The following is a 25,772-nucleotide window of genomic DNA, read 5'->3' as shown; positions in this document are numbered from 1 at the left end:
CATTAGAGATCACGAGGCCTAGGCCTCGCCTGTGACCACACATCCTGCCTCCCTGGCCTGCTACACTCACACACCTCACACTCTTAACTCTCTCATAATCACTCTCACTCTCTTACTCTGTCACTCTTACTCTCTGTCACTCTTACTCTCTGTCACTCTTACTCTCTGTCACTCTTACTCTGTCACTCTTACACTGTCACTCTTACTCTCTGTCACTCTTACTCTCTGTCACTCTTACTCTCTGTCACTCTTACTCTGTCACTCTTACTCTGTCACTCTTACTCTGTCACTCTTACTCTCTGTCACTCTTACTCTCTGTCACTCTTACTCTCTGTCACTCTTACTCTCTGTCACTCTTACTCTCTGTCACTCTTACTCTCTGTCACTCTTACTCTCTGTCACTCTTACTCTCTGTCACTCTTACTCTCTGTCACTCTTACTCTCTGTCACTCTTACTCTCTGTCACTCTTACTCTCTGTCACTCTTACTCTCTGTCACTCTTACTCTGTCGCTCTTACACTCTGTCACTCTTACTCTGTCACTCTTACTCTCTGTCACTCTTACTCTGTCACTCTTACTCTCTGTCACTCTTACTCTCTGTCACTCTTACTCTCTGTCACTCTTACTCTCTGTCACTCTTACTCTCTGTCACTCTTACTCTCTGTCACTCTTACTCTCTGTCACTCTTACTCTCTGTCACTCTTACTCTCTGTCACTCTTACTCTCTGTCACTCTTACTCTCTGTCACTCTTACTCTCTGTCACTCTTACTCTCTGTCACTCTTACTCTGTCACTCTTACTCTGTCACTCTTACTCTCTGTCACTCTTACTCTCTGTCACTCTTACTCTCTGTCACTCTTACTCTCTGTCACTCTTACTCTCTGTCACTCTTACTCTCTGTCACTCTTACTCTCTGTCACTCTTACTCTCTGTCACTCTTACTCTCTGTCACTCTTACTCTCTGTCACTCTTACTCTCTGTCACTCTTACTCTCTGTCACTCTTACTCTCTGTCACTCTTACTCTCTGTCACTCTTACTCTCTGTCACTCTTACTCTCTGTCACTCTTACTCTCTGTCACTCTTACTCTCTGTCACTCTTACTCTCTGTCACTCTTACTCTCTGTCACTCTTACTCTCTGTCACTCTTACTCTCTGTCACTCTTACTCTCTGTCACTCTTACTCTCTGTCACTCTTACTCTCTGTCACTCTTACTCTCTGTCACTCTTACTCTCTGTCACTCTTACTCTCTGTCACTCTTACTCTCTGTCACTCTTACTCTGTCATTCTTACTCACTCTCAGTCACCCTTACCCATTCATACTCACTCTCTCACTCTTACTCTCAATTACTCTTACTCTCAATCACTCTTACTCCCAATCACTCCTACTCCCAATCACTCCTACTCTCAATCACTCCTACTCTCATTCTTACTCTTACTCTTACTCCCAATCACTCTTACTTTCAATCACTCTTATTCTCATTCTTACTCTCACTCTTACTCTTACTCCCAATCACTCTTACTCCCAATCACTCTTACTCTCAATCACTCTTACTCTCAATCACTCTTACTCTCAATCACTCTTACTCTCATTCTTACTCTTACTCACTCTTACTCTCAATCACTCTTATTCTCATTCTTACTCCTACTCTCACTCTAACTCCTACTCCCAATCACTCTTACTCCCAATCACTCTTACTCTCAATCACTCTTACTCCCAATCACTCTTACTCTCAATCACTCTTACTCTCAATCACTCTTACTCTCAATCACTCTTACTCTCAATCACTCTTACTCTCAATCACTCTTACTCTCAATCACTCTTACTCTCACTAACTCTCAATCACTCTTACTCTCATACTCACCCTTACTCTCAATCACTTTACTCTCACTCTTACTCATTCTGTCACTCTTACTCACTCTGTCACTCTTACTCACTCTTACTTATACTCACTCTTACTCACACTTACACACTCTCTGGCACTCTCACTCACCTTCATTCACTCTTACTCACTCTTACCCACTCTCGCTCACTCTTACTCACTCTAGTTAATAAGAACACGCCAATATAAGACAACAAAACGTTTTCAGATTCGTTCTCACCACTTTCCAGCAACTTTTAAAATTTATATAAATTATCTTAGGGAATAATACATAAATTATATATTTAAACATGATATTAGTGTTTAGTGGAATGCATAAGGAGTCAAATTGTGTTAAAAAGAGCGATTTTTAGAAAATTTGGAAAACTACTTTTTTCTGTTCATATTATAACTAAATGGATTTTAAAGGTTTCACTCAGCCAATATATATCATTCACAATTTATTAATGAATTTTACAAAAAAATAACATAAATTTTATATTTAAACATGTAAAAACTATTTGATTTTACATTTGGAAGAAAATAATTGTAGAAAAACAATTTATAATTAAACCTTTGTGTTTGGATTTTTTGAGTAAAAGTTTCTCAAAGGCTCTCCTGCACCATTCTCAATGCAAATCATTCCCACACCTATGGGAAGAGATAGGCGAACGTTGTGTAGATGATTTGTGTTTGCTGGGACCTGCTCTCTGCGCCTCTGTGTGGGGGCCAGGATCCCGGGTTCAACAGAGGATCACAGGTTCAATCTTTATGCAGGATGGAAATGATTCACATGTTTCTTTTCACCTGTTTCTGTTGTTCACCTACCAGTAAATGTTTACCAGGAGTTAGGCAACTATTGTGTATTGTATGTTAGAGAAAGTCAGTTGTTGACCTTGGGGAACCTCCATAAACCTAAGAACAGGCTTCCTCTCCTCAAAACGCAACTCAATATCTTGTGATATGAACCACGAGAGAAAATAAAAAACTTACTGTTAATTGCTTCTGGGGGATCTCTCCAGTGATTTCCTGAACTTTATTCATGATGCTGGAGGCTGAGTCTCCCAGGTGTAAGGGGTCAGCTGTGGCACCTGTCTCTGTGGTCATCATCTCCAGGGCCTCCCTGATGGTCTCCTGCACCTGTCATTACCAACACAAACATTAATGGTGGAACCTGGACTATAATGAAGCATCAGGCTCTGAGTAAAGTAACTGGACTGTAATGAAGCATCAGGCTCTGAGTAAAGTAACTGGACTATAATGAAGCATCAGGCTCTGAGTAAAGTAACTGGACTATAATGAAGCATCAGGCTCTGAGTAAAGTATCAGGACTATAATGAAGCATCAGGCTCTGAGTAAAGTAACTGGACTATAATGAAGCATCAGGCTCTGAGTAAAGTAACTGAAAAATATAAGTAATAGTGTTTCTCTACACTGACCACAGTGTAGAGAAACACCAAGATGACAGTTGACTTTATTAATAAAAATGTTTCAGGTGTTAGAGCAAAAAGTTTCCTATATATAAAGTCAACTCTCATCTTGATGTGTCTCCATGTCAAAAGTGTTTATATAGAGGCAATACTACACTCAGTTGGGTGAGAACAATGTGACCTTCAGCAGCGTACCTTCACTGAGGTGTGGACAGTCTTGACATCTGGGAAGAGTTCCTGGCACTTCCGGACCCAATCTTCTACCTTCATCTTGTACTCATCAGCTGTGTCTATGGTTGTGCCAACCTCCTGTGGAGTGTTGACTGTGTCGAGGTTCCCCAACATGGCCTGCAGCTGAGTCTTCCCTTCCTCTCCTTGTGTTGTCATATCTCCCACACTGGTATCCTCCAGTTCCAAGAGTTTCATTGCTGACTTATTCTGCTCTACCAGAGCATAGAGTCTGTCCTGGAGCTGGAGGTGATGAGTCTTCCAGTCCCCCAGCTGCCCCTGGTACTCCCCCAGCTGGGACAGTACCTCTTCACAGCTAATAATGAGGCAGCTGATGCTGCTCATCTGCTCCTGCACCATGGAACGTAATGTCTTACTGATGCCTCTGGCGGGACCTTCATAAGGTTTTGCTGGCACTACTTCCTCAGTTGTTAGCTGGGTATTTTTTAGTTTCCTAACAAAAGCCTCCACAGCATAGTTAATTGGGAACTGAGTAGAGGCTGTGGCAGCGTGCTCAGCACGGCAGCTGGGGCAGGTCAGCTTACCATTCTTGATAGCATTGTCAATACACTGGCAGCAGAATGTGTGGCCACATGGCAGTGTGCGAGGTCGTAGCTGATTTTCGTCATAATCGTTAAAACACACTGAACATTCCTCTGGCTTGTTATCCTGTGGAAAAGAATATTTAGTTTGCTAGATGTATTTACAACTAAAACTAATATTACAGTACTTTATTTACTAATACAAATTACATATTATTTTTATACATTCATTGCATTAGCTATTTCAAAGCAGGGTTAATATTACTGACAGATTAACACATTCACAGCAAGGCCAATATTTTTTATAAACATATCCCGGAGTATGGGATCATATATTTTGGTAACATATTGCAGTAGCAGGGCTGTTTGTAAGCCATACCTGAGAGTACAGACTAACAAAACACGTCCTTACTTTATTATGAATAATGGAAGGAAATGTATGTATCGTATGTGATAATGGGGGAAGGATCAAGTATTCTTAGTCTAAGTTGGACAATAAGTACACTGTGGGTTACATCTTAACACATGGGTTTTATTGAACAACTTTGGATTATTTTATTTTACACTTACTATGGGAACACACAATTACGTTACAGGACTGTTGAGATGGAGTGATACTCTTCACCAAACATAACCATGATGGATAAATTGACTACTGGTCTCACACAAATCTGGACTTAGTTGATTTGGTGGTGATAAGACCACCAAATCTTATCTATTTGATTTATAAACTAAGTACAGTATTATATATATATATATATATATATATATATATATATATATATATATATATATATATATATATATATACATACATATATATATACATATATATATACATATATATATACATATATATATATATATATATATATATATATATATATATATATACATATATATATATATATATACATATATATATATATATATATATATATATATATATATATATATATATATATATATATATGTATATATATATATACAGTGGTACCTCGCATAACGATTGCCCCAAAAGACGAATATTTTGGGTAACGAACGGCCCGATCGGCGTCAAATCGTCCCTTATGACGAACGCTGGTTTGAGTAACGTCAACACCACAGCGTTCGAGTAACGTCAACACCACATGGTGGGGTCGCGCTGCTTCTTGCACATTCTTAGACGCCTCCGACGATGCACATAAATTATGTTGTTCTTGTTTAAAGATGCTAATGATGCTGGGATATACAAGGGTGACTACTGAGATGTTGCAAAGCATTGACGTTTTTGTAGGAAAATAGAAATGAAATGTCTGATATACAACAAATGTCAAAAAGGTTCGTTCGGTGTTCGGCAGGTAGGCTGCTCCATTATAACAATCTTTCTTTGTTTCAAATGTGTTCCATTTGTTTTTTATTTGTCATTTGCGTCTCAATAATGGAGAAGCCTACCTTACATACACTGAATAAACCATTATGACATTTTCCTTTCTTCAAATGTGTTCAATATTTATTTTTCATTTGCCTTATAGCAAAAAGGTTCGTTCGGTGTTCGGCAGGTAGGCTGCTCCATGTTTCTTACATGCAAAAAACGTAAATAATAAAAAAATGAAGAATTTTGAAAACCAGTACAAATGTCAAAAAGGTTCGTTCGGTGGTCTACAGGTCGGCTGCTCCATGTTTCTTAAAAAAAAAAAAAAAAACGAAAAATAAAAGAACTGTTGAAACAATTTGAAAAATGGACAAATGTCATAAAGGTTCGTTCAGTGTTTGTCGGGTAGGCTGCTCCATTATTGAGACGTAAGTGACAAATACAAAACAAATGGAACACATTTGAAACAAAGAAAGATTGTCATAATGGAGCAGCCTACCCAACAAAAACTGAACGAACCTTTTGCCATAACGAATATGAAAGACAAGGGCTGCTGGCTGGGTTAGTACTGCGTGAGCAACCATTTGTGGCACACGTGCTTCTGGCTCTCAAACACCTGTCCCACACGGTGTTGAAAGACTGTGCTCAGTCGGTGCAATTCAGACCCTTTTGTTTGAAGAACATAAGGGTCATAACATTGGTGAAGCTAGGCGCAATAAGGGCTTAACACAAAGGTCGGATGCCAGTGATACAGCACCTATGAGGATGATACAGCAAGCGTATCCAGGTGTAGCTCTGAGCCCCACCCTTGCCATCTCTAATGTATATAGATGATACATAGATGAATCGTTTTCTGCGTTCAGTGATGATGCATCTGATACAAGTAGCATAGATTAACAGTGTTAGCGGCTTCCATGGTGGTGGTGTTCATTGATATTTTCAAGAATACCTGAATCTTTTCCTGACTGATGGACACTCTTTGAGGCTTGCTGAATCTCTTCCTGACTGATGGACACTCTTTGAGGCTAGCTGAATCTCTTCCTGACTGATGGACACTCTTTGAGGCTAGCTGAATCTCTTCCTGTGTGGGACCTTACAAAGCGATCTTTTCAAGACTACCTTACAAATTGAGCTTTTCCTATAATCGTTTCAATACTACTTTATGCTTTACAAGCTTGGCTACATACCACCTACAAGTACTAAAGCCAAGGGTGCACGCAAGTGCGTTATTTGCAAGCACACATAACGATGAAACAGGAAGCAAAAATCTATCTGTAGCTGGTGCAAGGAGAGCAAAGTCACGCTGTGTACCATGGACTACTTCGTTGACTATTATGCACCTCCAAAGTACTGAGTGTGTAATACAGTGTGTTACTGTGTAAATAGTATGTGAAACTGTACATATTGTAATATTAGTGAATTTTTACCACGTAATATTGTGACAATAAACATTTATTGTGGACACATTACTGACACATGTATCACAGTTTCATGGAAAATTATGAACATTCTACTGTATACATATTGTAAAGGTCACAAATATGCATCATATACGATAAATGAAACAAATAAAACCGCATTGGAAATGCATAGAAAAAATATTTGAAAATATATTTGTGGCAACACGCGGTGCTTGAATGGCCTGCGCGACCGTGTCTGGGAGCTTCACACACGGGCGACCAGGCCCTGATGACGTCACAGCGCACCTTGTCCACGCCCTCACAGCCAAAGTAAGTGGAATTTGGTAATTATTTTTACATAGACATGTTCAGGGACGGTAATTTATCATTTTACAAAGAAAAATTATATTTTGGGGAACATTTGATGTCATGCACTCTGGGGAAATTTCACAATAAACACAGTGCATCACACTGGTTACATGGGGGGACACTCGTTTTGTATGACGTCCGTTTCACATGACGAACGTGGAACGGATTAAATTCGTTATGCGAGGTACCACTGTATATATATATATATATATATATATATATATGTCGTACCTAGTAGCCAGAACTCACTTCTCAGCCTACTATTCAAGGCCCGATTTGCCTAATAAGCCAAGTTTTCCTGAATTAATATATTTACTATAATTTTTTTCTTATGAAATGATAAAGCAACCCTTTTCTCTATGTATGAGGTCAATTTTTTTTTATTGGAGTTAAAATTAAAGTAGATATATGACCGAACCTAACCAACCCTACCTAACCTAACCTAACCTATATTTATAGGTAAGGTTAGGTTAGGTAGCCAAAAAAAGCTAGGTTAGGTTAGGTTAGGTAGGTTAGGTAGACGAAAAAACATTAATTCATGAAAACTTGGCTTATTAGGCAAATCGGGCCTTGAATAGTAGGCTGAGAAGTGCGTTCTGGCTATTAGGTACGACATATATATATATATATATATATATATATATAGTAGTATATATATATATATACAATACAATTTTATTTAGGTAAGGTACATACATACAATAAATATTTACAAGGATTGTTTGACTTATAGGTAGAGCTAGTACATACAATGCCTAAAGCCACTATTACGCAAAGCGTTTCGGGCATATATATGCACAGACTTGCCTATATAACTCGCAAGCTGAAGTTTATAACTTTTTAACACTCAACCCACCAGGAGACTCGAACCCTGGCCCACAGAGTGGCAGGTACACACTGTATCCATTGCACCATACTTCAAAGCCATAAAGAGAGGTAGGAATTCTGGGGTATTTAACCCACAGAACTCCATTCTCTCCCAGGCAATGAGATGATGAAGGACCTCTGGTGTTCTTTAATCGAGCCCTGTTATGTGGGAAAACTCGGTGTAAATGCATTGAGCATTTACACCGAGTTATATATATATATATATATATATATATATATATATATATATATATATATATATATATATATATATATATATATATATATATATATACACACACACAATGGGGCCTCGACTTCCGATGCTAATCCGTTCCCAGAGACGGATCGTAAGTCGAAATATCGTAAGTCGAAGCTATTTTTCCCATAAGAAATAAAGGGAATTGAATTAATCCGTTCCCCACCCTAAAAATATTAACATACAAATACATTTTATACTGAATACAATGTTTTTTCTAACTACAATACAGTACCAAAGTGTCTCTTACCTTTATGGAGGGCTCTTGATGGCCTATGGAAGATGGTGATGAGGGGGGAGGAAGAGTTGTTCCTGTTTGGAAGGGGAGTCCCCTTCCATTATCACATCAGGCAGTGATGTTTTCTCTAGGGTACTCTCTTTCCTACGTTTTGCCTGAATACCACTAGAACCTGGTTATGATTCAGTGCTTGTTTGTCTCACTACAAATTTGTCAAGAGGCATTTGTTGTTCCCTTAATTTTAACATTTGTCTGTAATGATGCATCAGTGTCATTGAATAGGTTAAGGCAACGACCTACTGCAGCTTGATTTAGGCGAGTCGTTTCAGCAAAGGTTTGCAATTCTTCACATGCTGCACACATTTTCTTAATTGTTGAGGAAGAGACATTCTGTACTCTTGTATCTGCTATATGCTCATCCTTACATGGGTTTTCATATGTTGAGCCTTACCACTGACTTTCCTGGGACTCATGGCAAGGTATATAATAATTACTTTAATGTTCAAAATGCCAAAAAATCACCACAAAAGCGGAATTTCTTATAGGCGCGATCGTCACTAAGCGGGCAGCTGTAGTAAACTGAGGCAGGTCGGCCGCGTGACTGGGAACCACGCGCTCGGTAGACCTGAAAGTGTACCAACAAATATCGTAAGTCGACGACACCATCGGATGTCGAGTCTCATTTTTCAATTAAATTTACATCGTAACTCGAAATTATCGCAAGTATATGTATGTATATATATATATATATATATATATATATATATATATATATATATATATATATATATATATATATATATATATGCGAACAAGCCTGAATGGTCCCCAGGACAATATGCAACTGAAAACTCACACCCCAGAAGTGACTCGAACCCATACTCCCAGAAGCAACGCAACTGGTATGTACAAGACGCCTTAATCCACTTGACCATCACGACCGGACAAAATGAGGTGATAGCCGAGGCTATTTGAACCACCCCACCGCCGGCACTCGGATAGTTATCTTGGGCATAGCATTTTACCAAATCACCTCATTCTTTGGGGCACACGTGAGGAACACAAATGCGAACAAGCCTGAATGGTCCCCAGGACAATATGCAACTGAAAACTCACACCCCAGAAGTGACTCGAACCCATACTCCCAGAAGCAACGCAACTGGTATGTACAAGACGCCTTAATCCACTTGACCATCACGACCGGACAAAATGAGGTGATAGCCGAGGCTATTTGAACCACCCCACCGCCGGCACTCGGATAGTTATCTTGGGCATAGCATTTTACCAAATCACCTCATTCTTTGGGGCACACGTGAGGAACACAAATGCGAACAAGCCTGAATGGTCCCCAGGACAATATGCAACTGAAAACTCACACCCCAGAAGTGACTCGAACCCATACTCCCAGAAGCAACGCAACTGGTATGTACAAGACGCCTTAATCCACTTGACCATCACGACCGGACAAAATGAGGTGATAGCCGAGGCTATTTGAACCACCCCACCGCCGGCACTCGGATAGTTATCTTGGGCATAGCATTTTACCAAATCACCTCATTCTTTGGGGCACACGTGAGGAACACAAATGCGAACAAGCCTGAATGGTCCCCAGGACAATATGCAACTGAAAACTCACACCCCAGAAGTGACTCGAACCCATACTCCCAGAAGCAACGCAACTGGTATGTACAAGACGCCTTAATCCACTTGACCATCACGACCGGACAAAATGAGGTGATAGCCGAGGCTATTTGAACCACCCCACCGCCGGCACTCGGATAGTTATCTTGGGCATAGCATTTTACCAAATCACCTCATTCTTTGGGGCACACGTGAGGAACACAAATGCGAACAAGCCTGAATGGTCCCCAGGACAATATGCAACTGAAAACTCACACCCCAGAAGTGACTCGAACCCATACTCCCAGAAGCAACGCAACTGGTATGTACAAGACGCCTTAATCCACTTGACCATCACGACCGGACAAAATGAGGTGATAGCTGAGGCTATTTGAACTCATTTTGTCCGGTCGTGATGGTCAAGTGGATTAAGGCGTCTTGTACATACCAGTTGCGTTGCTTCTGGGAGTATGGGTTCGAGTCACTTCTGGGGTGTGAGTTTTCAGTTGCATATTGTCCTGGGGACCATTCAGACTTGTTCGCATTTGTGTTCCTCACGTGTGCCCCAAAGAATGAGGTGATTTGGTAAAATGCTATGCCCAAGATAACTATCCGAGTGCCGGCGGTGGGGTGGTTCAAATAGCCTCGGCTATCACCTCATTTTGTCCGGTCGTGATGGTCAAGTGGATTAAGGCGTCTTGTACATACCAGTTGCGTTGCTTCTGGGAGTATGGGTTCGAGTCACTTCTGGGGTGTGAGTTTTCAGTTGCATATTGTCCTGGGGACCATTCAGGCTTGTTCGCATTTGTGTTCCTCACGTGTGCCCCAAAGAATGAGGTGATTTGGTAAAATGCTATGCCCAAGATAACTATCCGAGTGCCGGCGGTGGGGTGGTTCAAATAGCCTCGGCTATCACCTCATTTTGTCCGGTCGTGATGGTCAAGTGGATTAAGGCGTCTTGTACATACCAGTTGCGCTGCTTCTGGGAGTATGGGTTCGAGTCACTTCTGGGGTGTGAGTTTTCAGTTGCATATTGTCCTGGGGACCATTCAGGCTTGTTCGCATTTGTGTTCCTCACGTGTGCCCCAAAGAATGAGGTGATTTGGTAAAATGCTATGCCCAAGATAACTATCCGAGTGCCGGCGGTGGGGTGGTTCAAATAGCCTCGGCTATCACCTCATTTTGTCCGGTCGTGATGGTCAAGTGGATTAAGGCGTCTTGTACATACCAGTTGCGTTGCTTCTGGGAGTATGGGTTCGAGTCACTTCTGGGGTGTGAGTTTTCAGTTTATATATATATATATATATATATATATATATATATATATATATATATATATATATATATATATATATATATATATATATATACAGGCATACCTCAGTTTAAGAGTTTAATTGGTTCCTGGAGACGCCTCGTATTCCGAAAACTCGCATTCCGAAGCTAATTTCCCCATAAGAAATAAAGGGAAATGAATTAATCCGTTCCTGACTACCCCAAAAAACACACATCAAACTAAATTTTTATACCTAATTCATCTAAATAAACCTACAAAACTATGTTCCAGTTATTACTTACCTTGCTGTCGAGTGCTGTAGGCATATGGAAGATGGTGAGGAGGGGGGAGGAGGAGAGGAGTTACTTTTTGGAAGGGGAGTCCCCTTCGATTATCACATCAGGCAGTGAGGACCTTTCTGGTGTGCTCTCCCTGGGACGTTTTATCTGAGTGCCACTAGGTGTTGGTTGAGGCTCACTGCTCGATTTCCTCACCACAAATCTGTCCATGGAAGCTTGCTTTTCCCTTCTTCGCAAGCTCTCTCTGTAGTAAGGCATCACATTGTCATTGAAAAGATTAAGACAACGGCCTACTACAGCTTTCTCTGGGTGAGTCTTTTCAACAATTGTTTGAATCTCTTCCCACATCTGACACACCTTCTTAATTACTGCAGAAGGGACATTCGCTGCTGCTGCTGCCACCTCCTCCTCCACTGCAGAATCATCCGCTGCTGCGTTGGCTTGCTGTTCCTGTTGAAGGGCTAGGAGTTCTTCGGTGGTCAGTTCTTCGTTGTGTTCTTCCACCAACTCCTCCACATCATCACCATCCAATTCCAAGCCCATTTGCTGGCCTAGACTAACAATTTCCTCAACAATAGGCGCATCATTTATAGGCTCAAACCCCTCAAAGTCTAGTTCTCTCACACATTCAGGCCACAATTTTCTCCAGCCAGAGATCAGGGTTCTTTGAGTCACTTCTTGCCAGGCTTTGTCAACGAGTTTTAAAGCACTACAAATGTTAAAATGCTGTCTCCAGAACTCTTTGAGGGTGAGGTTTGTGGCTTCAGTCACTTCAAAACATTTCCGGAAAAGTGCCCTTTCATAAAGTTTCTTAAAATTTGCTATGATTTTCTGGTCCATAGGCTGAATTAGAGGAGTGGTGTTAGGTGGAAGGAATTTAACTGTGAGGAATTTATTGTATCTGGGCAACAAATCATCTTCCAAGCCTGGAGGATGAGCAGGAGCATTGTCGAGGAGAAGCACGGCTTTGAGTGGCAAATGTTTCTCCTGCAGATATTTTTCTATGGCAGGGCACAACACTTCATTCACCCACTCCGAAAAAATAAGCCTAGTCACCCATGCTTTTTTATTAGACTTCCACATCACACACAAATGGGTTTTCTGCACTTTATACTGTTTGAAAACCCTTGGATTTTCAGAATGATACACTAGCAAGGGTTTAATTTTCAAATCGCCACTCGCATTTGAACACAGCACAAGCGTAAACCTATCTTTCATAGGCTTGTGTCCAGGCAAGGATTTTTCCTCCTTGGTAATGTATGTCCTCTTAGGCATTCTTTTCCAAAACAGTCCTGTTTCGTCACAATTAAACACTTGTTGCGGTAGGTATCCCTCAGCCTCTGCAAACTCTTTAAATTCGTCAATAAATCGTCCAGCGGCTGGTTTGTCTGAGCTGGCTGCCTCCCCATGCCTTGTAACACTATGGATACCACTTCTCTTTCTAAAGAGAAGTGGTATCATCGAAACTGTGAACGCCAAGAAATCCGGACTCCACCTGCCAAAGATCATTGGGGAATATAAACCTGGATATGCGTATGGAAATGTCAAGACGCACAAGCCTGGAAAGCCACTTCGGCCAATCATTAGCCAGATACCCACACCCACGTACAGACTGGCGAAGCGACTCAACGGCCTGCTGACTCCTTATGTTCCTTGCGCCTTCAGCCTTAAGTCTCCAAAGGAATTTGTTGACTTACTGCGGGGCACACGGGCCACAGGGATAAGAGCCTCGTTGGACGTAGAATCTCTGTTTACCAACGTACCTGTGGACGAGACAATCGGGATGATAGCCGACAGAGTGTATCGTGATCCAGCCTGTACTCCTCTTGACATACCCGAGAATATTCTAAGGAAACTACTCCAAGCTTGTACTAAAGAGGCACCCTTCTTGAGCCCGGATGGGCACATGTATAAACAAGTAGATGGGGTCGCCATGGGTTCTCCCCTAGGTGTCCTGTTTGCAAACTTCTACATGGGTACCATCGAGCAAAAAGTCTTAGTCGACATGAACTTGAAACCGGCCATATACTGCAGGTATGTTGACGACATTTTTACACAGGTACCTGATGTCAGACAACTGCAGGAGCTGAAGGAGGCATTTGAGCAGAGTTCCGTGCTGCGTTTCACTTACGAGATGGAAAAGGATGGGAAGCTGCCCTTTCTAGATGTAACAGTCATGGAAAAGAGCAGAGGTTTCCACACTGCAGTCTACACTAAGGAAACGAACATAGGAATGTGCCTAAATGCCAACAGCGACTGCCCAGACAGGTACAAGAGGAGTGCTGTTAACGCATATGTCGACAGTGCTCTAAGCCACAGCTCAGAATGGAAGCAAGTCGACGAAGAACTCTGTAGGGTAAGGCAGGTCCTAGTCAACAACAGCTTCTCCAATGGTTTCGTCGAAGACATCATAAGAAGGAAAGTGAAACGCCATGCAACCTCTGAAGAGACAACTAACACAACACCTGTACCCCCTATTAGACTATTTTACAGGAACTTCTTTTCCACAGCTCATAAAACAGAGAAAAGGGTCCTGAAAGATATTGTTAATAGAAACGTTATCCCTACAGACAAAAATCAGAGGATACAACTAACGATTTACTATAAAACCAGAAAAACGGCCAGCCTACTCATGAGAAACTCTCCAGACACACAGCAGAACGCTTTAAAAGAGACCAACGTCGTCTATGCCTTCAAATGCCCACTTGGGGACTGTAAGCTCCAAAAAACCCAGTATATAGGCAAGACAACAACATCTCTTTCTAGGCGTTTAACGATGCATAAACAACAGGGCTCCATTAAGGAACATATAATCTCTTCCCACAACCAAACCATCCCCAGAGAAATCCTAGTAAACAACACAGAAATCATCGATAGATACAGCGATAGCAGGCGGCTTGACGTTTGCGAGGCACTACACATTAAGAAGTCAACACCAGCAATCAACAGCCAATTAATGCACAACTATATTCTACCCACCTCAAGACTCCGCTCCAATACAGAAGCATCAAGAAATATGGACCAATAGGCTTTCTACAATCACTTCCATTTCAATACCCATTGTTTCGTGTTCTGTCTTGTGTTGATGAAATTAATACCCTATTAATGCCACCTCTTGTTCTGTCTTGTGTTGATGAAATTAATACCCTATTAATGCCACCTCACCCCATCCACCTCACTCAAATGTAGATATAAACAAAATCGGAGATGCGTAAGTTCTATTCAGTTGTGTATTTGTAAACTAAAGTCTTTGAAAATGTAATAAGTTTTACGAAACGCGCTCGTGTCGCGTCAGACTAGAAATAAAAATGAATTTTGGAGAATTGATTTTTGAATTACCTCCAACAGTGAAAAGAAATGTACGAAAGATTGAGAAATTTCGTGTTAGAATTATTAATCTTACTTTTTCGGTCATATTTAATAATATATATATATATATATATATATATATATATATATATATATATATATATATATATATATATATATATATTATATATATATATATATAATATATATATATATATATATATATATATATATATATATATATATATATATATATATAGCGGGCAGAGTGTATCGTGATCTGACCTGTACTCCTCTTGACATACCAGAAAACATTCTAATTAAACTACTCCAAGCTTGTACTAAAGAGGCACCCTTCTTGAGCCTGGATGGGCACATGTATAAGCAAGTAGATGGGGTCGTTATGGGTTCTCCCCTAGGTGTTCTGTTTGCGAACTTCTACATGGGTACCATCGAACAAAAGGTCTTAGTCGACATGAACTTGAAACTGGCCATATACTGCAGGTATGTTGATGACATTTTTACTCAGGTACCTGAGGTCAGACATCTGCAGGAGCTGAAGGACGCATTTGAGCGGAATTCTGTGTTGCGTTTCACCTACGAGATGGAGAAGGATGGGAAGCTGCCATTTCTAGATGTAACAGTCATGGAAAGGACCAGAGGTTTCCACACTGCAGTCTACACTAGAGAAACAAACATAGGAATGTGCCTCAATGCCAATAGTGACTGCCCAGAGAGGTACAAGAGGAGTGTTATTAACGCTTATGTCGACCGTGCTCTCAACCACAGCTCAGGATGGAAGCAAGTCGATAAAGAACTTTGTAGGGTAAGGCAGGTCCTAGTCAACAACGGCTTCTCCAATGGTTTCGTTGAAGACATCATAAGAAGGAAGGTGAAACGCCATGCAACCTCTGAAGAGACAACTAACACAACACCTGTACCCCCTATTAGACTATTTTACAGGAACTTCTTTTCCACAGCTCATAAAACGCAGGAAAGGGTCCTGAAAGATATTGTTAATAGAAACGTTATCCCTACAGACAAAAATCAGATGATACAATTGACGATTTACTATAAAACCAAGAAAACTGCCAACCTACTCGTGAGAAACTCTCCAGACACAAAGCAGAATGGTTTGAAAGAGACCAATGTCGTCTATGCCTTCAAATGCCCACTTGGGGACTGTAAGCCTCAAAGAACTCAGTATATAGGCAAGACAACAACATCTCTTTCCAGGCGATTAACGATACATAAGCAACAGGGCTCCATTAAGGAACATATAATCTCTTCCCACAACCATACCATCACCAGAGAAGTCTTAACAAAAAACACGGAAATCATCGATAGATACACCGATAGCAGGTGGCTTGATATCTGCGAGGCACTACACATTAAGAAGTCAACACCAGCAATCAACAGCCAATTAATGCACAACTATATTCTACCCACTTCAAGACTCCGCACCAATATAGAAGCATCAAGAAATATGGGCCAATAGGCCCTTTGCATTTACTTCCATTCTTCCCCTTTAACTTTACCCAATATTTCGTGTTCTATCTTGTGTTGAAAGTTTGTTTTCACTTCATCCAAAACTGTTGTAACATATCACCTCACCCAAATGCAGGTATATAAAATGAAAAGCCATTTGAATTATAGCATAGTAAGAAATCTGTTTAGTGTTTGCAGGTTATAGTTGTGTGTGTGTAAACTAAAGTCTTTGAAAATGTAATAAGTTATTACGAAAAGCGTTCAAGTGTGGCGTCAGACTAGAAATAAAAATGAATTTTGTTGAACTGATTTTTCAATTACCATCGACAGTGAAAAGAAACATAAGAAATATTGAGAAAATTCGTGTTAGAATTATTAATCTTACTTTTTCGGTCATATTTAATAATATATGTCTACAGGAAAGAATGCTACCAAAATATACTAATATATATATATATATATATATATATATATATATATATATATATATATATATATATATATATATATATATATATATATATATATATATGTCGTACCTAGTAGCCAGAACTCACTTCTCAGCCTACTATTCAAGGCCCGATTTGCCTAATAAGCCAAGTTTTCCTGAATTAATATATTTACTATAATTTTTTTCTTATGAAATGATAAAGCAACCCTTTTCTCTATGTATGAGGTCAATTTTTTTTATTGGAGTTAAAATTAACGTAGATATATGACCGAACCTAACCAACCCTACCTAACCTAACCTAACCTATATTTATAGATCAGGTTAGGTTAGGTAGCCAAAAAAAGCTAGGTTAGGTTAGGTTAGGTAGGTTAGGTAGACGAAAAAACATTAATTCATGAAAACTTGGCTTATTAGGCAAATCGGGCCTTGAATAGTAGGCTGAGAAGTGCGTTCTGGCTATTAGGTACGACATATATATATATATATATATATATATATATATATATATATATATATATATGTCGTACCTAGTAGCCAGAACGCACTTCTCAGCCTACTATGCAAGGCCCGATTTGCCTAATAAGCCAAGTTTTCCTGAATTAATATATTTTCTCAAAATTTTTTCTTATGAAATGATAAAGCTACCCATTTCATTATGTATGAGGTCAATTTTTTTTATTGGAGTAAAAATTAACGTAGATATATGACCGAACCTAACCAACCCTACCTAACCTAACCTAACCTATCTTTATAGGTTAGGTTAGGTTAGGTAGCCGAAAAAGTTAGGTTAGGTTAGGTTAGGTAGTCGAAAAACAATTAATTCATGAAAACTTGGCTTATTTGGCAAATCGGGCCTTGCATAGTAGGCAGAAAAGTATGTTCTGGCTACTAGGTACGACATATATATATATACAGTGGTACCTCACATAACGAATTTAATCCGTTCCATGTTCGTCATGTGAAACGGACGTCATACAAAACAAGTGTGCCCCATGTAACCAGTGTGATGCACTGTGTTTATTGTGAAATTCCCCCAGTGTGCATTACATCAAATGTTCCCCAAAATATCATTTTTCTTTGCAAAATGATAAATTACCGTCCCTGAACATGTCTATGTAAAAATAATTACCAAATTCCACTTACTTTGGGTGTGAGGGCGTGGACAAGGTGCGCTGTGATTTCATCAGGGCCTGGTCGCCCGTGTGTGAAGCTCCCAGACACGGTCGCGCAGGCCATTCAAGCACTGCATGTTGCCACAAATATATTTTCAAATATTTTTTCTATACATTTCCAATGCGGTTTTATTTGTTTCTTTTATCGTATATGATGCATATTTGTGACCTTTACAATATGTATACAGTAGAATGTTCATAATTTTCCATGAAACTGTGATACATGTGTCAGTAATGTGTCCACAATAAATGTTTAGTCACAATATTACGTGGTAAAAATTCACTAAAATTACAATATGTACAGTTTCACATACTATTTACACAGTAACACACAGTATTACACACTCAGTACTTTGGAGGTGCGTAATAGTCAACGAAGTAGTCCATGGTACACAGCGCGACTTTGTTCTCCTTGCACCAGCTACAGATAGATTTTCGTTTCCTGTTTCATCGTTCTGTGTGCTTGCAAATAACGAACTCGTGTGCACCCTTGGCTTTAGTACTTGTAGGTGGTATGTAGCCAAGCTTGTAAAGCATAAGGTAGTATTGAAACGATTATAGGAAAAGCTCAATTTGTAAGGTAGTCTTGAAAAGATCGCTTTGTAAGGTCCCACACAGGAAGAGATTCAGCTAGCCTCAAAGAGTGTCCATCAGTCAAGAAGAGATTCAGCTAGCCTCAAAGAGTGTCCATCAGTCAGGAAGAGATTCAGGTATTCTTGAAAATATCAATGAACACCACCACCATGGAAGCCGCTAACACTGTTCATCTATGCAACTTGTATCAGATGCGTCATCATTGAACGCAGAAAACGATTCATCTATGTATCATCTATATAAATTGGAGATGGCAAGGGTGGGGCTCAGAGCTACAACTGGATACGCTCGCTGTATCATCCTCATAGGTGCTGCATCACTGGCATCCGACCGTTGTGTTAAGCCCTTATTGCGCCTAGCTTCACCAATGTTATGACCCTTATGTTCTTCAAACAATAGGGGTCTGAATTGCACCGACTGAGCGCAGTCTTTCAACACCGTGTGGGACAGGTGTTTGAGAGCCAGAGGCACGTGTGCTACAAATGGTTGCTCAGGCAGTACTAACCCAGCCAACAGCCCTAGTCTTTCATATTCGTTAAAACAAAAGGTTCGTTCAGTGTTTGTCGGGTAGGCTGCTCCATTATGACAATCTTTCTTTGTTTCAAATGTGTTCCATTTGTTTTGTATTTGTCACTTACGTCTCAATAATGGAGCAGCCTACCCGACAAACACTGAACAAACCTTTATGGCATTTGTCCATTTTTCAAATTGTTTCAATAGTTCTTTTATTTTTCGTTTTTTTTTTATTTAAGAAACATGGAGCAGCCGACCTGTAGACCACCGAACGAACCTTTTTGACATTTGTACTGGTTTTCAAAATTCTTCATTTTTTTTATAATTTACGTTTTTTGTATGTAAGAAACATGGAGCAGCCTACCTGCCGAACAACGAACGAACCTTTTTGACATTTGTTGTATATCAGACATTTTATTTCTTTTTTCCTGCAAAAACGTCAATGCTTTGCAACATCTCGGCAGTCACCCTTTTATATCCCAGCATCATTAGCATCTTTAAACAAGAACAACATAATTTATGTGCATCGTCGGAGGCGTCTAAGAATGTGCAAGAAGCAGCGCGACCCCACCATTTGGTGTTGACGTTACTCAAACCAGCGTTCGTCATACGGGACGATTTGACACTGATCGCGCCGTTCGTTACCCAAAATGTTCGTCTTTGGGGCGATCGTTATGCGAGGTGCCACTGTATATATATATATATATATATATATATATATATATATATAGTACAACCTCGATTCAACGTACTATATGGGACCAACCCCAGTTCGTTGGAGCGTTGGATTCGTTGCAAGAGGTGACCTTGAAGAGGCGTTTGCGTCAGTGTCTTTTTTTTTTCTTGTACACAATAAAAATGCATTGTATCATATTACTTACTGTACCTATATTTTACTACTCTACTAAAAATTCTGTAATTCATGTATTTACCTTATTGTTGGAGTTATGTCCATCTTGAAGTTTTGTGAAGTTGTGAATGCTCTACAGTAAATAGGTACTGCAGTGCATTAAGCCGTTAGCACTGTATTATTAAAAGTGGTTTTGCTGTATGTTGAGTACTACAATACAGTTCTTGAAAACTATTGTACATTAGAATTATTGCAACTTTAATTTTAACACTATGTACACACTTGAATTTAACACTTATTCTAATTGTTCACTTCACACACGATGTTTTTAGATGTTTGCATCAGCTTTGCTGGTGCTCGCTGCTGCTGTGTTGGCTTCAGCTGCTTTTGTGCTGGTGCTGGGTACGGCTGTGCTGGTGCTGGGTACGGCTGTGCTGGTGCTGGGTACGGCTGTGCTGGTGCTGGGTACGGCTGTGCTGGTGCTGGGTACGGCTGTGCTGGTGCTGGGTACGGCTGTGCTGGTGCTGGGTACGGCTGTGCTGGTGCTGGGTACGGCTGTGCTGGTGCTGGGTACGGCTGTGCTGGTGCTGGGTACGGCTGTGCTGGTGCTGGGTACGGCTGTGCTGGTGCTGGGAACGTCAACAGTGCCAGTAACATTTTGTATAATCTCATCATCTGTTAAATGACCATTGATTAAATGATTTATTAATTTTATTATTTCGAAGCCGTAGTCACTGAACTGTGGCGACGAATTGAAACGAGAAACGCATGGTGTGTACAGGGATTAGACCCGTCCACTCGCTCACGCTGGAGTTGTTCCAATAACAAATAATTTCTCAAATAGCAGATGTCTATCATATTACAGTATATTTTCGGTTTTATTTAGTTTAGTTTAATTAGGATAATAAAAAGCTATTAAAGCATTGGTTTTAGAAATGATTTATTAGTCTGAAACTTTCAAAGTCATGGGTCACTGAACTATAACGACACAGACGAAGGAAAACCAAGTGAGGTTTACAGAACAGTATTCCCTTATCTGTCCACCCTCACTCACCTTGTTTTATCACAGAAAATGTCTATAAGGAGATTTTATGACATGTAGCTAGCTAATCACGCTTCAGCCTTTAAATTAATTTACAAAGATACGTCTGCCACAAATCAGTGGGAGGTTGGGAGGGAGGTGGGCAGGCAGAGCTTGTAAGGGAGAGGCAGGGAGGGAGGCAGGCACGGAGGGAGACAGGCACGGAGGGAGGCAGGCAGAGCTTGGGAGGGAGGCAGGGAAGGAGAGGATGGAGATGGATTGATGGTAGGATGGAGGGAGGGATGGATGATTTGAGGGTGTGTGTGTGTGTATGGGCTGTAGGGGTGGGGGGGGGGGAGGTGTGTCGGTGGTGGTGAAGGGACTGACTCGCTGATAACCCTAACTCTGACCCAGTTAACTTTTTTTTTTAACTTGATTTGTTTCTTCAATTTGGATGGATGGAGGGAGGGGATGGATGGATGGATGGAGGGGGGATGGATGGATGGATGGAGGGAGGGGATGGATGGATGGATGGATGGATGGAGGGAGGGAGGGGATGGATGGATGGAGGGAGGGAGGGGATGGATGGAGGGGATGGATGGATGGATGGAGGGAGGGGATGGATGGATGGAGGGAGGGGATGGATGGATGGATGGAGGGGATGGATGGAGGGGATGGATGGATGGATGGAGGGAGGGAGGGGATGGATGGATGGATGGAGGGAGGGGATGGATGGATGGAGGGAGGGGATGGATGGATGGATGGAGGGAGGGAGGGATCGAGGGAGGGGATGGATGGATGGAGGGAGGGGATGGATGGATGGATGGAGGGAAGGGATGGATGGTGGGAGGGAGGGGATGGGTGGATGGAGGGGATGGATGGATGGATGGATGGAGGGGATGGATGGATGGATGGATGGAGGGAGGGGATGGATGGATGGATGGATGGATGGAGGGGATGGATGGATGGATGGAGGGGATGGATGGATGGAGGGAGGGGATGGATGGATGGATGGAGGGGATGGATGGATGGATGGAGGGAGGGGATGGATGGATGGATGGATGGAGGGAGGGGATGGATGGATGGATGGATAGAGGGAGGGGATGGGTGGATGGAGGGAGGGGATGGATGGATGGAGGGAGGGGATGGATGGATGGATGGATGGATGGATGGAGGGAGGGGATGGATGGATAGATGGAGGGAGGGGATGGATGGATGGATGGAGGGAGGGGATGGATGGATGGAGGGATGGATGGAGGGGATGGATGGATGGAGGGAGGGGATGGATGGATGGAGGGGATGGATGGATGGAGGGAGGGGGGATGGATGGATGGAGGGAGGGGGATGGATGGATGGAGGGGGATGGATGGAGAGAGAGAGAGCGAGAGAGAGAGAGAGAGAGAGAGAGAGAGAGAGAGAGAGAGAGAGAGAGAGGGGGAGAGAGAGAGAGGGGGAGAGAGAGAGAGGGGGAGAGTGAGAGAGAGGGGGGGAGAGAGAGAGGGGGGGAGAGAGAGAGAGGGGGAGAGAGAGAGAGAGAGATAGAGGGGGAGAGAGAGAGAGAGAGAGAGGGAGAGAGGGAGGGAGGGAGGGAGGGAGGGGGAGAGAGGGAGGGCAGGATGAAACAAGCATGGTGTGTGTACAGGGATTAGACCCGTCCACTCACGCTAGAGTTGTTCCAATAACATACAGTAATTTCTCAAAGAGCAGATGTCTATCATGTTACAGCATATTTTCGGTTTTTATTTAGTTTAGTTTAATTAGGATAATAAAAAGCTATTAAAACACTGGTTTTAGAAATTATTTATTAATATGAAACTTTCAAAAGTCATGGGTCACTGAACTATGATGACACACAGACGAAAGTGAGTGAAACCTCACTGTAAAGTGAGGTTTACAGTACAGTATTCTCTTATCTGTCCACCCTCACTCATCTTGTTTCATCACAGAAAATGTCTATAAGGAGATTTTACCACATGTAGCTAGGTAATCACGCTTCATCCTTTAAATTAATGTACAAAGATACGTGTGCCCCAAATCAGTGAACGAAAATCATGGAAACTCAGTTGTTCACTTGTGTGGATCACTCTGGCTGATGTTTGTGTGGACCATTTTGGCTGGTGTTTGTGTGGACCATTTTGGCTGGTGTTTGGTTCATATGGTTCACTTGTGTGATCCAACTTCTTATGAAGGAATTATTAATTGTAATCTGTGATAGAATGAGAAAGTTTTCCACCACTCTGTGAACTCTGTCCCAAAATCGTAAGCTTGTGGACCACTTGTGGTCCACATGTGTGGTCCATTTGTGTGGTCCACTTGTGTGATCCACTTGTGTGATCCAACTTGTCATATGAGAGAATTATTAATTGTAATCTGTTATAGAATGGGAAAGTTTTCCACCAGTCTGTGAACTCTGTCTGGACATCGTAAGCAAATCCGAACATCCCTCGCTTCGGCGAACCATTGTTCGTCAAACCGAGTGAGTAAATTCGGCCTGAAAAGTGTGCGAACTAGCCGGAGATTCGTTGAATCGGGGTACGTTGAATCGAGGTTGTACTGTATATATATATATATATATGACAATGTCAGACCACGGAGGAAAAATGAAACAGGAATTTCCTTAAGTACTTTCGTATATTAATACATCTTCAGAAGGAGTGAAGATGTATTAATCTTCACTCCTTCTGAAGATGTATTAATATACGAAAGTACTTAAGGAAATTCCTGTTTCATTTTTCCTCCGTGGTCTGACATTGTCACATTTTTAATCACGTGTTTATTTTTCGTGATACACACACACACACACATATATATATATATATATATATATATATATATATATATATATATATATATATATTTTGGTAGCAGTCTTTCCTGTAGACATATATTATTAAATATGACCGAAAAAGTAAGATTAATAATTCTAACACGAATTTTCTCAATATTTCTTATATTTCTTTTCACTGTTGATGGTAATTGAAAAATAAATTCTCCAAAATTTATTTTTATTTCTAGTTTGACGCGACACTTGAACGCGTTTCGTAATAACCTATTACATTTTCAAAGACTTTAGTTTACACACACACAACTATAACTTGCAAACACTAAACAGAGTTTAATCCTTAAACTGCGCATGGTGTATATATACGCCCTGAGTAACATGTCCCACGGTGCGCATGGCGTATATATACGCCATAGGGTGCCAGACCCGATTCAAATGGCCCGCGGTGTAGCCGGGTTCACAGAAGCTTCCTCAGGGCTCTTGTAAACAGACGCCATTTTTTAAAAAAATCGTGGGCAATATTCTCAGGTGTAAGAGGCATAGTACTGTTGGAGCAACCAAGGCTGGCGCACGCAGCATGAGCGAACAGCTTTGCTGTTCAGCTTGTGACCACAGCATCGCCGAAAAATGTCAAAATAAATATATAATTGTTATTATTTAGCGATGACAATATTACAGATGACCCATGACTGTGATATAAATAACCAGGGTTGTGATAATAGCAGGATTGTTGTAATAATTAGCGCTGTGGGAGGAGTGATGCTGAAAGACGGAGGGAGAGAGCATCGTTTACTGACTGTGTGGCCACCTGTTATTGTTTGCATTCACCATACCAGGTCAGTGGTTCTCTATGGTGAACACAAATGTAGATACTTATATATAATGTGTGTATTAGTGTAATAACAGCAAAAGGATTATGCTGGGAGGAGCCATTTGGGTGACGGAGGTGACGTCGTCTGCACGATTTGTCTAGCTGTTTAGAGGGTGGCCACTATGCTCTTTGGGCGCACTACAAGCTTAGGTGTACAGTTACGGTGCATAAAACATGTAGATACTTATATATAATATGTGTATATAGGGTAATAACACTGCAAACAGTATTGTTGGGGGAGAAAGTTTAGTACGTGTGACCTTGAATGAGTGAGGGAGCCGCCATCTGTGTATAGCGACGACTCTTAGTGCCTGAACTAACTATATCAGCTTAGCTGTACAGTTGTGGTGAACAAAATATATACATACTTATATATAACGTCTGTATATAGTGTAATAACACCACAAATGGTATTGTTGGGGGAAGAAAGTTTAGTGCGTGTGTTGAGGGAGTGGCAGCGAGTGGCTGGCTGGTGTGTGGTGGTAACTCTTCGTTGCTTTTCGACTCTCAATACCAACTTAGTGGTTCGTTATGGTGACCAAAACATGCAGATACTTATATATAACCTGTGTATAGAGTGTAATAGCAGCTGTGGGATATTTGGGGCTTGAATCCGATTATTTAAATATTAATGTAGTAAATTAAATTACGAAGGACCACCCGCTTTTATAGTAAAGAGGGAAACTGAGAATTTCTGATCATTAGATAATTCCTAGATGAAACCAGTAACTATGGATAAAATACTAGAAAATATGATCATAGAAATAATTAATGGGCTGTATTATTAAATGAATCAAACCCTCAAGCACCTACATTGGGGGGTTATTACTGGAGGTAAGTACGTCCAGGAATTAGTGTGGTTCGTTCACTAATTCAATTAATAATAATCTAATCCTATAAAATTATATTGAAACTGATATCATTACCATAAATGGGAACATAGATTATGAGTATAGTAATGAGAATTACAGTAAACCA

The 25,772-nt window shown here is 40.9% G+C and overlaps 1 protein-coding gene across 2 annotated transcripts in view; it reads right to left on the bottom strand.

Moving 5' to 3' along the window:
* Positions 1-2,561: 2,561 nt before the first annotated feature.
* LOC138355921 (tripartite motif-containing protein 59-like) overlaps positions 2,562-25,772 on the bottom strand; it is a 60,704-nt gene continuing 37,493 nt past the window's right edge. For both annotated transcript variants that reach the window (XM_069311470.1, XM_069311471.1), the window contains exons 3-4: positions 3,487-4,188; positions 2,562-3,001 (exon numbers count right to left, since the gene is read on the bottom strand). In XM_069311470.1, coding sequence (XP_069167571.1) covers positions 2,810-3,001; positions 3,487-4,188 — 894 coding nt within the window. In that variant the 3' untranslated portion in view covers positions 2,562-2,809. The remainder of the gene's footprint in view (positions 3,002-3,486; positions 4,189-25,772) is intronic.

Source organism: Procambarus clarkii, chromosome 69 (assembly GCF_040958095.1).
Source record: "Procambarus clarkii isolate CNS0578487 chromosome 69, FALCON_Pclarkii_2.0, whole genome shotgun sequence".
Classification (NCBI taxonomy): domain Eukaryota; kingdom Metazoa; phylum Arthropoda; class Malacostraca; order Decapoda; family Cambaridae; genus Procambarus; species Procambarus clarkii.
This window is presented reverse-complemented; position numbering and strand designations above follow the sequence as displayed.